We start from the raw sequence: 15304 nt of genomic DNA on the forward strand, positions 1-15304 counted from the left end.
CACTGGCGAAGTCAACCTTCTAACCTGTCGAAGACTTAGAGTTGACGCGTCAACAAATTGTTATGGGTCTTAAGCTGAGTTCTGGACAAATTCCACTCAATAAATTTCGATTTCTAATGAAGAAATTAAATTCTGCAAACTGTCATTTATGTGGGATGACACACATCATTTCCTAGTGGAATGTGCCCGAAATGCTGCCACGCGACAGGAGTCGACGCGTCGTTTCGATGTAAATTTAAAGGACGTCGGCGTTTTTCAAAGCGCACTGTCTATACCCGACTCAGATATGGCAAAAATGATTTACCAGTTAAAGTTAAAATAAGTTGTGTGAAATGTTATTAAGGGAACGATGGGACTGACATTTAGTTTTGTCGCTAAAAAGTCCAAAAAAAAATCAGAATAAAAAAAAATCCCGTCGAAACCAACACAACAAGACGAAGTGTTGCTGTTTGGCGGTAGAATATGTTTTTTTTTGTTAATTCTCTCGTGTCTATCTGTTAATGTTTCGATATTCAATGCTTAATCGAAGTTCATATAAATGCTATTTTATATACGCTTAAGCTTAATTTCAATGAAATATTGATTTGTAATACTAACGTTTCATTCGTTAGAACTATTAATATTTTAACAAATAGCACACGTGTTCGTGATCAATTACACTATTATTATTGAGCTATTATTGAGCTCGGATAACGCAAATCGGGGCTATAGTCTAAGATCAGTAATATATTATGCATCTGCTGTTCATTATTATTGTTGAGATCAATATACGGTTTTATAGATAACAGATTGAAATTACTGTTGTTTTTCCTTTAGGAAATATTTACACTGTAGATTATTAAATGTTAAAGTTGAATTAGGTGCAACAGGCTTTATCGCTAAAGCAGCGATCTCTTCCAGCCCTCAGGTAACCTTTGGGCAGAGGGCCAATTGTAAAAAATATACATAATATATGTGCCCTCTTCCCACGATATAAATAAAATAAAATAAATTAAAATAACACTTATTATTAAGTAATAAAATTATAAATTATCATTACATAGTATAAAACAAAGTCGCTTACCGCTGTCTGTCCCTGTGTATGCTTAGATCTTTAAAATTACACAACGGATTTTGATGCGTTTTTTTAATAGATAGATTGATTCAAGAGGATGGATTATGTATATAATATATGCACAATATAGCAGAGAAACACTGATAATTTTAGAGATTTCTGAAGTGATGTCGTAAATAAACACATTTTTTTACGCTTACATTGCAAACGCTGGGTGAATCCTATGAGATAGATCAAAATAATGTACTGCAGTATTGTACAACCTAAAAAGATCTGCAAAAAAGTTCGCGATGGTATATATCTATATCTTAGGGATAGCCCACAATAACATTTTTTTAACCTTAACCTTTTACGTGAAATAATGGCTTATTTTCGAAGCGATTTTAAGGAATACAGCATTAATCCTTATCCAATTAAGTACCTTAAATACATTGGCATTTAATATAGATCACATATGGCTCTTTACAGCATGTAATTTAAATTAATATTTTCGAAGATGTTACAGATTTAAAAAGCAGGCATATAGCGGTTTGTATTGTTTAATGACTGAAAAACTGTGAACGTTATAAGACATTCTGTCGTATATTTAGTATCAGCATTGCACCCGTGCGAAGCGGAGTCGGGTCGCTAATACATTATATAAATTTGATATGTATATGTATTAATTAGGTTAACAAATACACTGTATAATAATATGTTAAGAGCTATCTGAATATACAAACATAAGGGCTACAAAAATAAGGAATATTTTTATTTATTTATTTTAATGTTCAAATAATATTTACTTACATTAAGTCCGTACATTTATAGAAATGTTAATTAAAAATAGACCACAACCGAAAGTGGTGTGAATGCTAACAGCATTTCTCCATTGAATTACAATTGTTCCTCTGGGTCATCCTCCCTCCAGTCACCAGTAGAGCCAATCAGATAAAGTGTTATATTTTTAATAAAGTTTTTTGATATTGTACAGTCAGAGTAAGAAAACCTTCGTCAGTTTTCAAATTCATTCCTTTATCAAGTCGTAAACTCTGAGTACCTTTTAAATCTAAAGCACTAAACAGACAACTGCATATAAAATTAAACTAACATAGTATGATAACTTGGTTCAAAATAGCGTAACATCTTTGGACTACGTCTAGAGTCATATCAACATAAAAACTTTTTTATGGCCTTATTAGTCATTACAAGATCTAAATTAGATATGATATCCTCTACTGAATTGTCAAAGTCTGTCAGTGTCATATATTTTCTTGCAATATATTGCAATCTTAGAATAAAAACGCTTGTAATATTATTCGGCCGTTATTTTAAGTGACGGTTAATGTAATGACGTGACGTGTGATGAGTGGTTCCATCGGTACCAGGAATTGGTGGTGATCCCTTAGCTTGCAAAAGCGGCGGATATACCCGATCGAAAATCTATGGGGTTTCATGGTGTAGCGGTGGATAAATAATAACGATAGAACCAAAGCAGCTGTCGTAGAACATTGCCGAAATGTCTGGGAGAGCTTCAGAGGAACCGACATATGCTCTCGCCTTGTTGGATCAATGCGACAGCGACTACAAGCTGTGATTGATACGAATGGCGGATATACTCGTTTTTAATAAAATAAATAAGATAAAATTTATTCATTTAAACAATTAAATGAATAAATTTTACCATAATTACTATTTATTTTTACTATTTTATTTACTACTTCCGTCCTGCGGTTTCACCCGCGTTCCCGAACATTTTATGTTTTCCCGGCATAAAAAGTATCCAATATGTTATTCCAGTACATACTCTATCTGTGTGCAAAATTTTATCTAAATCCGTTTAGTAAATTTTACGTGAAAGAGTAACAATCATCCATACATACCTCAGAGAAATCAGCCAGATCCATACACACAAACTTTCGCGTTTATAATATTTGTAGGAAGTAGGATTACTACTATACACTCTCTTTTATAAGAGACAAGACAATGTCCTAATCTCTGATGTTACACGAACATTCACGAAGGACTATGAGGTTTCGTGAAAAGTTGGTAATTATCATACCGATTGACTGCGTCTACTTATTATTATTATAGCTTTTAAACGCTATTATACTCTTTGCTAGATGTGACTTATAATGACATTGCGACGCAATACGTCATACTCAATCGGTAAAGCAGGTTATCGCTCACACGAAAACAGACCTTAAGGTGACGAACCTTTTCTTACCCCGACTGTACATATATAGAACCGTGAAATTGTAAATACCGTTAGATTATTATATATCTCGCAAGATTGTAAGCTCTCGAATGGTTGTGAAAGGTTATTGAACTTCTAACATAACGTGTATATTTTTTTTATGTCATAGGCAGATGGACTGGCAAAATAATGAGCCACTTATAATAAATATTAATCAAAATATTCCTTTTTCAAATAGGTTCATAAATTTGAATCGGTATGTTACAGTGTTGAATTAAATGTGAAGCTGATTCCTTATTCCTCATATCACCAATGCGGCATCGACCTTGGGAACTAAGATGTTATGTCCCTTGTGATTGTTACATGGCTCACTCACCGTTCAAACTGGAACCAAACAATACTAAGTATTGCTGTTTGGCGGTAGAATATATTACGATGACTGGGTAACCCACCCAGCCGAGCTTGCACAAAGCCCTTACTCAAAGTGTATCAAATTTCGATAGTTTATATTTCGGTTAAATTAGGCTGGAGTTTTGTAATTGAACTTTAATTCACTTCGATAGATTGTAATCTACTGATTCAATTCTTCGACAGTTTACAATCTCTCGAGATAGATTCAAATGTAACGGTATTTACACGTACAACAATATAAAGAAATTACATATTGTATTGAATAATATAATTATAATATCTGTCTAGCAATAGCGAAGTTCGAAATCACTTCGACTGTTATGAAATGGCGAAGTTCTTCCGATGTATAAAAAGGCCTATTATGGATGGAATTAAAAATATAAATAGAATAGTTTAGGAAATTCCCCGAATGATATAAAAATCAAGAAATCGTCAATATAATAGACAAGCAACAGAGACAAGAATAGCACTTCAAAAATGACATAAGTGTTAGTTATACGAATCGATATCATGAAAAAAAAAACAATGAACCCGTCATATAATTCGCGCAATTAAAGTAAACAATCTAATTTGTAATAAAATATACTGTAGGAATAAAACAACTTCGTATGTCCTTATACGCAAACATGTAGGTAAAAATATGATAATAATTATGGTATTACTACGTCATGTAGATAATAAATAATGAAAAGATTGCAATCATAAAAAATAGAATTTGTGTTTATGTGGTATTCAAATGAAGTACAAAGCGTTGTAAAATTAAAAGGTAATAATAACATCTGTCATCTCAATAAGGATGACGTGCATTTCATATTTTTATAGTTTCGTGCTGTTAGTTAAGAGTCGATATGGTACAGTGGTATTTTTTAAATCCCACTAAAAATTGTGCAAGAACAAGTTAAAGCAAGTGCATGCATGTACTTTTTTGGATTTGTAAGTCGAGTTCGGCGGTGAAGGAAAACATCTTGAGCTAATCTGCATGTCTTGGATAAACAATTGGAATATGTGTTTCCACCAACTAGAATTGATCTGTGGAATATTTACATTTATGTTGATTATAATTATCTATCGACTAATCTTAGTTTGATTATTACCCCAGTTTAAGTATAGGCAGATGGAATAGCTCCTCAGTCGAGTACAACATATGTTTTGATCCTGCGTCGAGTTTTAAAATATTATATCTGTTTAATAGTGTCACATTAGTTGTTATGGTATTTATCTTAGTAATTGGTTTGTATACAAGTTTACCATCCATGTATGTTCTACTCGATTACAAGTGGTGACCAATCCAGTGGTATCACTGGCACCGCAAGAAGTGTCAATGGCCATGGGCGAAAAAGTATGTCAATACTCCACCAAATATGGCATGAAAGATGAGTTACTCAGTTGTTTGTCTGTCTGTCTATAACCTGCCTGTTCTATTCTTGTGTACAGTCTAATTTTCTATCTCACTTGTGAAATTTTGCAAAATTACTTACGGTAATAGTTTATCTTAACCGACATCCAAAATGGAATAGGTTCTTAATTTGGTCGTTAATATACATTTTTGCTTAACTATCTCATAGAAAAATGTCAGAAAAAACAACCGCGATTGTTGTATGTTATTGCTATATGATAGTGAAGTCAATTTTTTTTTGTTAAAAAAAATATATCCTGGTATTTTCAGGAATAATTATTATAAAATAACGTCGCTCATACTCTCTAACATTTCAAAATTGTGTGCTGGGGTATGTTTTCATTGCACTCATTTCGTTATTACTTGTGGTAATTAAATCTGCTACCATCGGTTTCAAGATTTTTTGAAAAATCCAATAGCTTTGAATTGAGCTATCTAGGATTTAGGGGTCTACGTGCATATAAACTAACCACTACAAACGCGGCTGTAACACCACCATTATAAATATTAGATACACTAAACCACAAATAGCCTGTGCTTTATAGTATTTATATTTAATTACATGTACAACGGTGATGAATGTTTGTGGGAGATTACGTATCGTGGGTTAAATTCTTATATCGGAATGAACATCAAGCGGTAAATAGTAAAATCATAGCGCGCGTTATTGTTGCATCAACTATCAGTGCGCTTTTTCCTTTTGTGGTGGGAACTTGTCCGCCAGCGACATGTAAACTTACGGCTTTTATTTACGCGGGAGTTTTATTTTTGTTTAGCGACAAAATCTGTTTTTTTTTTAATAATTTTAAAATGTAAGGTGTTTTTTTATAAATTAATTTAATAATAATACATCATACGAAATAATTATTGTGAATTGAATAGTGAAGCAATATGAAAAAGGTTCGTTTTAATTGAACTGTCTTTTCTTTAATATAAAAAAAAAATTTCATATGTGTAAATTTTAACCATAATTGGAGATCATTCTTGTACTATATAATATTTTCAAGTAAGTAAAGTTATTTATTTTAGCTGCCTTCGATAAGAAAGAAGTTATTAAATCCATGAATGCTTCGGGGTTATTTCTTACGTATATAGATGTTTTTCCAATTGCACTGAAGAAAAATCTCTATTTCTAATGTTGAAATACCTACTAAGTTTAATTATAAGCACGTACATTTGATTTACAAACTATGAAAAAAAAACAAAATATAAATATTTCATCTTAAAAATCCGGAAATGAATGACTGAAAAGTAAAATGTAAATTAATTAAGTACACTGAGTTTCTGATAAAAAACACTGTTAATGAATAAACACTAAGATATGGAAAACATCAGGTGCAAATATCATATCGTTGAACAAATAATATAATTAAGATTTAAGACACATGAAATGGGTCACAAATATAAATCGTTTTATATTTAAATATACATACAATTTCATAGTTTTCACTATCATAATTATTACGTAAATATTTTTCGAAATATATATTACAGTAAAATGTATTGTTACGTATTGTAGCTGTTGCATAAGAGATGTTGAAAAATTGTCTTAGTATACATGATATTTTTTATCATCGGAGTTACTAAATAACAAAAAAAGAAAGTATACTAATGAATAATTAATTCAAGAATATTTGAAGTTACTATAATAAACTAAAATATTATGCACATTAATTATAAAATATGTTTGTATTTCTTATATTATTGCACGCAAAAGTAATTAACGTTAACCATATCGCCATCACTAATTATAACCATTCGACGATATTGCATTCTTATACAGGGGAAAAGTGGCATCAAAGAGCCAGGTGGTAATTTAATTTTTAAGTGGCAATACTGATTTCCCATCACCCACAAACATTTGATAGTCCGCGGAAACCAACGGACGCCGGCACATCGAGTCAAAGTTTTTGGTACTAAAAAGAAAGTTTAATTAGTTTTTTAGTATTTTATTGTAAGCAACTATAGGTAAATGGATTATAGATTTAGTTTGTGCATATGTTTGGCCTTGAAGATGCGTGAAAACGTAGCCGCAAAAGATTTGATGTTGTTGTTATTTTAAATGTCATATTTTTTTGAAAGAGTTGGCTTTTTAATAATAGTCTCTTTCATAACCCTGCATTTTAAATAAAATTAAAAATGATAATTATGCTCTTTTCATATATATATAATTAACTATTATCTTCAGATATTGCATTATAGAAATTATAGGATAGAATATAAAATATAAGATTTATAAGACCTTTTACTTAAGCGGGACAAGACAAAACACGACACGAATAGTAGAAAAATGTCGTCTGAAAAAAAAATTAGAAGATATAGATGCTAATAGAAAGAAACCCAAATAATTCTAAATAGAAAATCATCTATTTAAGAATATTACTATTCTAATTTAGTACTGCATAATGACTCTTATTTTTTGATTCTGTCGTATTGGCTGCAGTAAAAAAAGGTTTGAAAACATACTCCAAAACAAATAAATACAGCGATCACGATTAGTTTCTGTGCAAAATTTGTTCTGGTTGGGATCGTGAATCTTGTGGCTTAAAATAAAAAATAAAAAATCATGAAAATTTCTTATTTTAAGAAAAATACATTATGTATGTATAGATAACAAATTTGTTTTAATAAAGATTTGTTAGTATTGTCATTTAGAATTTTTTAATAGTGTAATTATTATTATTTTGCAATATTCTTACAATTTTACTTTAATAAACAAGACTGACTCTTTCAATACCAATATGTTATGAAAGAGCTAGAAGACACCGTTTTTAAAAATGAATATTTCGTTGACTTTGCCGTAGTATTTAAGCTTTTTTCTTATTAAATTACCTTCTTTAATAAAAATCATTATCAGTTTTTCATTAAAAGTATACTTTTTTGGTCCGTTTAGAAAACTGGCTCTTTCATGCCACTCCTCCTCTTACTTAAAATAAAATCTACTTCTGTCCTGCATGTATGCCCATAGGCAAAATCACGTTTTACTTCCCTTTAATGTTTTCTGGGATATAAAAATTGTAAAATGTTTAGTGAATAAAAAATGCCTGACATTTTAATTAATCTTGTTACTTATGTATTAACGCCGTTAACGTTAGGTTAAGTTTTTTAAAAAAATATATAATAAATAAATAAATTCTAACTTAACCTAATCTATATTGGCGAATTCGCAGAAATTTTTTTGCTGCGGTGTCGTGAATGTGTATATACCTTAATTTTTACTAAATTATTTCCGCGAATTGTAATAAAAATAAATATACAAAACATAAATGTAATTCGTAACCGCAATATGTGTATGTTCGGCATCTCTACTCTTAAGTTATCGTCTGCATTCACTTTTTATAATAAATGCATCAGCAGTGCAATTCTATAAGAATTCGATTCGTATCTCTCGCGTAAATTGTTAACAAAGGACTCATGGCAATACGCCATTATGATTCGTGTGTCCTAAAAAAATATAATTTATCGAGTTTTTCGGTTAATTTAGAATTTATTCTTACAGAATATTTCTACGGTGAATTTCGAATATCGAATTTTAAGCGATCACTGCTTAATCTATAATTCTATTGCGGTTAATTTCGAATTTCTTGTCAAATTTCTGATAGCCACCCGAGACTAATTTCTGACCGCTTTACTTCAATTGCACGTAAAGTAGTAAAATTTTATCTTGGATAATTTAATTGTCACACAATATGTCTACGCGTTGTGTCATAATGCTTGTTTGTATATTAAAATGAACAAAACATGTCATATAAATTCATTTGCAATTTTACGGTCATATATACATATAACAATGAGTAGATATTATGCGCTTAACGATAAAACTGTATTACTTTAAGTTAATTACCAGCTCATTCATTCTTAAATGTTTAACCGTTTATTTAATAATTTATTATCGTAATAATATTATGAAAAGGTATGTTTTGTGTGTCCGTTTTTTTGGATGTACCCCAAAAAAAACGAATCGCATTGAAATTAATATAAAATCAATCATAAATTGTTTTAATTTATAATTTCAGGACAAAGAATGGGTATATATGTAGTTATTGTTTATATGTCATATTATTTGATTTAGATATTATTAAAATATTATAATATCGTCGGTGAGTAAATTGTCCGTTCGGGCGTTTATAAGCGATCACTGCTTTAACTGTAACTGATACAAGAATCCAGAAATCACAATTTTATCTGAGATTTGTACATATGTTTATTAAATAGTCGCGTAATATTATGTTTCTTTGATATATATGTCAAAGAAATCATTGTTATGTGATGTAAGAATAATAATTTAGCTCAACGTAGACACTAATTTAATCATGATTCAAATAAATGAAACATTTACTAAAATAAAAGTAAAATTATTGTCAGCACTTTGCAAGACAAGACCAGACTAGACTAGTAGGTAATTTTGGATGTTACACGTTACTACCAATGAGACTAGACATCTAGAATATGAATATTGGACTTCAAGGCCAGTCATCTAATCATAAAATAGGCAGCCGCTGTTGAAGAAAAGCTAGCATGAGGCACTAAACACTATGGATATAGTATACGCCCTATGCATATGAGATATATATTCGCCACAGTCCTGCATACGGATCTCAAAGCTGGAATGTTACATAGGTACATACGGAGGCAGAAGAGGAGTGCCCGTTGCAAGGAAGGGTATGAAATGGGCACAGTGACCACACTCAAAGCACAGGGATTACCGAGTAAGACTGTCATAAATATGCCTGGGACAGCAACAGCAGAACTGCAGTTAAACGATAGCGTTACACACTCTTTGTAATGTACCATTTTACAGTGGGGGGTAGTCTTACATTTATCAATCCGTAACAAATATTTGATAGCAACAGTTGCTATGCTCTAACCGTAATAGCCCAACTGATATAATTTACAATGATTATCATCTTCACTCGAAAGACCACGACCAAGCAACGTGATATGGAATGATGAATCCGAAAATGACATAAAAAGATAGACTTCGTCGTTCGAGGAGTTGATTTAAGCTGAGACTTGTGAATTGTAATTCGACCTTCCTTAGCGTAACCACCGATGGCCGCGGAACCCATGGCTGTATTTTCAAAGAGGTCTTTCCATAAAAAGTCATGACATAATACATATAAAAGGAAACTCAAAAGGCCAGGAAGCTTAAATTTGTGAAGAATTCAAATAAATAAACAAAAAAAAACGGAGTTGAACTTATAGCAATAAATCAGATGAACCTGCTTGGATATACATATTTTTCCATGCTAATTTAATTCAGAATATGATTAAAAATGTTGTCTGCTAAACCTTAATTAAATTTACGACATTCAAAAGTGTTAATTTTTTTAAGTTAACGTCTGTCATATATATAGAAACTGATTGGGAAATGTTAAACTAGTTAAAAAGTAGTAAATTGTCTATGGAAAAATCGTAAAATTGTAGGGTCTATATCAGTTACCTCTATAATTTTAATACATATGTGGCATGTATATAATCAATAGATAAATTAGACTAAAAACTAATAATACAGAAATGGGTTCCAATAACTTTTGAAATTTCTGATTGAATAGTTATTACTGTTAGTAGTACGTAATACATTAAAAAAATATATAGATAAATGATGTATCTAAACACATAATGACATCGTTGCTACAAAATATTGTGACTAAAATGATAACAAATAAAATTCAACTGAGTGGAACGAACCGTAACACGAGCGTGGTAACCGCGTGGCGTGGAAGACAGTCATTTCGTTGATTGCGCCAACAATTACCCTGCTAGTGACATTGGCGGCTGATGATCAGCAATGCTTGTAAATTCACTCGAATGTACGGAGAAACAAAAGAGGAACTATCAATTTTACATAATTGCATAGTAAATAATATACGCTGCGGTATAAAGGCATCAGTCATTATTAAACTTCCTGGGGTGCTATTAACAACAATTTCTTATGGTTAGGTTTGTAGGTACCCAACAATAAATAATGTTTGTGTTAGATCTTGTTTAAATCCTGGAAATACCTACCTAACAACAAAAATTACGCATGCGAAACCGAACGTGGAAACTAGCATAATATAATATTTTTACGGCTCATCCCTAATTGATTCACTAACTAAAAATTACACACAACGTATTAAATTTATTATTTCTGAATAAACAAAATTACTAGCGTAACAATCATGTTATTTTAATTTTAAATTGTACATACACATACAGATAATCTTTTCTTCTGTTTTTATAAGAATCATTAATACCGGCTTACATTTGTCGAAGATATCGAGGAACATGTATATCGTAAATAACGTATCGCCTACTTTTTTTAAGTTCTTAACCCTTAATGTTGGATTTTACATTTAAATGTCTACGACAAAGCTAATCGATAAAATAAATATAATCACAAAAATAAAAAAAACGGTCCTAACGTCCTTCTATTCGAAGTCGACAAAAAGTTGAAAAACACTCGGCTTGCTCGCCGTAGGTTCTATTCATGTTTCATTATTATTTTTTCATTTTTTTTAATAGATAATTTTAAGAGAAGATGACTCACAAATTGTGGGAGTACATAATGTAGTGATGCTTTAATAACATTGGTCAATAATTACGAGTCATCGTCGTCAACACTTCAAGAACTTAGTGTTGGCGTTCATTATATTAAATACAATCGGATGTTATTTTGATATTATATATACATAATCACGATGGTAAAAATGGTCGATTTAGAAGCTAGCTTAACTTAAAAGGCGGAAGATACCGAAATTCTAGCTTTAAATGCAAGTTCGAAAATGTTATTCTTCTCTCAGTATGTAGTCTTCCGTGCTTCGCTCCACTCGTGGCTCGGCGGAGCGAACGAACGAGGACATGCGAGTTCGATCGACGTACGAGCGGTTTTCTTCTCCTGGGTAACCATAGCACCTCCGTCTTACGAGACTTTATCTGAAGGTCCAACTTGCAGATCTTACAAATGACGCTGTTCAACCCAACCTCGGCAAGCTCTTTGGTTTTATCAATACCTACTCTACTCTGATGCCCGCACCAATAGTCGCTGCATAACAAACGACGCTGACACATTAAAGGTTGGCTCTACGTGCTTTCTTCACGTATAGCCAACCGAATAAATATTGATCAAACCTTAGATTTAGGTATTCCATGCGATTTACTAATAACTCTGACATACTGTGCCCTACAAATATGTAGTTCTTAATATCGTTATTTATAATACAACACTATTCCACTTAACCAGAGCCGGATTTAAAATCTTGGAGGCCCGGGGACCACAGAGGAGTGAAGGCCCCTAATTATTATTTTACATATTCATTTCTCTCAGTCACGTTTGGAAATAATTTTAATGTTTACCTTTTTTATGAGTAAATTTTAAAACAGTAATTAGCAATATTATTATAATTAGACTATATCTAGATATCTAAACATATATATAATTAAACTCGTTAACTCGTCGGATTCTCTATTGTGGAAGACAAGAACATGAGAGGGGTCTTGTGGAGGCCCAGGACAGTAGGCTTGTTTGCCATCCTCTAAATCCGGTCCTGCACTTAACGATTTATAACCACTTGAATGTTACTACCAAAGTTTCGAAAACTGCTTCGTCGACATTCAAAGACATTTTTTGTGATTCTATGATTAATATTTACAATTAGATTTTATTGTCACTTAGATCTCAAATTTTGATTATTTAGCTTGTGATTGAAATAGTGTCCAACCATTGGTCTTTCGCTTGACTTTTTCGGGTCCGATTGCCATCTCATCGCTTTATGAGAGCGGCATAATGCAGAGAAGGATAGAAACAATTAAATCGTGTAACATAACTAAACTCATGCCCTAAATGTCAAGTTAGTAGACGTCATAGTTGCATAGAACCGGGATGAGTTAGATAATATATATTTTGAACGATGAGCACCTAAATAAAAGGCAATTAATATTATATATATGTTCCTTGTCAAGTTTTATAGTGGATCGGTCTTTTAGGACTAACAATTTTCACACACACAAACACTTCATACTTGCGCGTCCAGTCACATAGCCCGGCTACCGATACATAATAACCGAAAATAAATAAAAATAATGTAAATATGGAGGCAGTACTGTCTTAGCCCACTCCAAGGCACTAGGGTGTACGAGGATATAGGTCCTGTAGAGTAATTCTGTGAGAAACAACTCGAGACTCACCGCAGCACATGAGCGTCTAATGTCAGAATCGTATGCGACATTGTCAATAATGATTATAAAATTTATAGGATACAAATATCAAAATAACGTCTCACCGTAAGTCAGTTGACAACATTTCACAAGTGACATACGAACTGAATTTAGACAGAATGCACTTCTGGTGAACGACCTTTTTTTAATACGTGATTTTGTCCACTTTCGTGAAATAATGATGAAAATAGATAAATCTATGTTTAACTAAACACCCGCATATTAACGTTTATAAGTTAGGTTACAAATGTAAAGGCGCTGTCTCGCCATATTTGTAGATGGCAACCTTGCTCCGGCGCAAATGTCTATCATTATACTTTTTGTGTCTTTCGATTCTATTATTATAACTGCGGGGTTCTTCCCAAGATCCCAAATCTTACATTCGTTTTTATGAAGTCAACGAATATAAAAAGTGTTACAATATATTTTTTTTTGCTAATGATGTAATCGTTCTTTTTAACACTTTTTTTAAAAATATTATATGATAAATTAAATTGCCAGATTTTTTTTAATGAATTATAATGTAATATAATGTCAATTATCATACAAAAAAACTGGAACCATTTCGATTAAACTTATATTTAGAGGATTATTGTAAGACGAAAATATTTTAATTGGTTTTATTTGCTACAATGAAATGAGGCAGAGATATAACAATAAAAACATTTAGGATAATATGAATTGAGGGATACATTATAAACAAAAATCTACGAAAACGGGACTTTTAGAGAAGGGCAAGATTTATTTTGAATGAATTTATCTTTATATTTCAGATATCCGAAGCCAGCTTCGTAACAAGCGTAGAAGAAGCGTCTCGGATAGATCAATGTACTCAGACTCCGCCGTGTGGGAAGTCAAAGCCGCGCTCATTACTACGATACAACACTACCGACCACTTGTACGAGAGACATCGGCCTTACAGACTGAAGGACTACAGACCGAAGAGTTTGGGCGTCTGCGAGTCCTATCAATGTCTCGGAAAGCCGCCGAGCTATGACAGTGGAAGTCAGGCAAAGTTAGTGTTAATCTGTTTAGAGTTTTTCTTCGGCAAAAAAGAAGGGATAAGTCTTTGGTCTCATAATTCAGAAATCAATAACTCAAACTTTGAAAATCTACTTTGGTTTTGTGCAATCCCATCTGGGTTCCACCCACTCATCAACATCTACCGCGAAACAGCAGTATACTCTATGTATTCCAGTTTGAAGGGTGAGTGAGCCAGTGTAACTACAGACACAAGGGACAGAACATCTTAATTCCCAACAGCGACATTGTCTACGGGCGGTGGTGACCACTAACCTCTAGGTGGCCCATTTGCTCCTCCGCATACCTATATCATAAAAAAAGAAAAAAAAGAATCACTTTTATAGTTCACGATATAAGACAATAGGTCTTAATACTTTTGTGGTTTCCACCTGAATAACTCACGGCATCAAATGGTAATCGTATTTTTTGTTCAAAGTTAAAGGCGAACCTATTAAGGAATGAGACTTTATAAAAAAATAACTAAAGCGAATATAGATAATATAAAGATAAAGATTATAGGTAAATGAATGGAATTTAACTTATATGCTACTATACCTCCATTATTCTACTTTTATCATTTTACTTTCATTCACATTTTAAAAACACAGTAGTCGAATACTTATTATATTATATATAAAAAATATTTCTCTTTTTCTTTTCGCACTCTATTCCTTATGGTGAATTCCTTATGGCGAGTGTGATTTGAATGACAGGGGTCATTCAAATCAAATTATACTTTATTCAAGTAGGCTCTTGTGAGTATTTTTGAATCGTTATTTTACAGGATTACATTGGTTTCAATGAATGAATGGAACGGAATGTAGATTCTAGGGAGAAGAACCGACAAGAAACTTAGTATTTATTTTTTTCCTTTAACCAATTACATAGATTATTAAAAACAACAGTTGTATTGTCACATTTCCCACGAAAATCTAATGAATGAATTCTAACTCCATACTCTTTATCATCTGTATAATAATTTATCCACCAATATTATATATTCGGCCTCACATGGAATACTGCTCTCACCTCTGGGCGGGTGCTC

At 32.0% G+C, this 15304-nt stretch overlaps 1 protein-coding gene across 2 annotated transcripts in view; it reads left to right on the forward strand.

Annotated features, from left to right (window-relative positions):
* LOC113395470 (calcium release-activated calcium channel protein 1-like) overlaps positions 1–15304 on the forward strand; it is a 59640-nt gene that overhangs the window by 36734 nt on the left and 7602 nt on the right. The window contains exons 1-2 of one of the 2 annotated variants that reach the window (XM_026633052.2): positions 5729–5937; positions 14010–14251. In XM_026633052.2, coding sequence (XP_026488837.1) covers positions 5929–5937; positions 14010–14251 — 251 coding nt within the window. In that variant the 5' untranslated portion in view covers positions 5729–5928. Of the gene's footprint in view, positions 1–5728; positions 5938–14009; positions 14252–15304 lie in introns of those variants that run through there. The other variant, XM_026633050.2, reaches the window with a different exon arrangement.

This window comes from Vanessa tameamea, chromosome 21, assembly GCF_037043105.1.
Source record: "Vanessa tameamea isolate UH-Manoa-2023 chromosome 21, ilVanTame1 primary haplotype, whole genome shotgun sequence".
Taxonomy (NCBI): Eukaryota; Metazoa; Arthropoda; class Insecta; order Lepidoptera; family Nymphalidae; genus Vanessa; species Vanessa tameamea.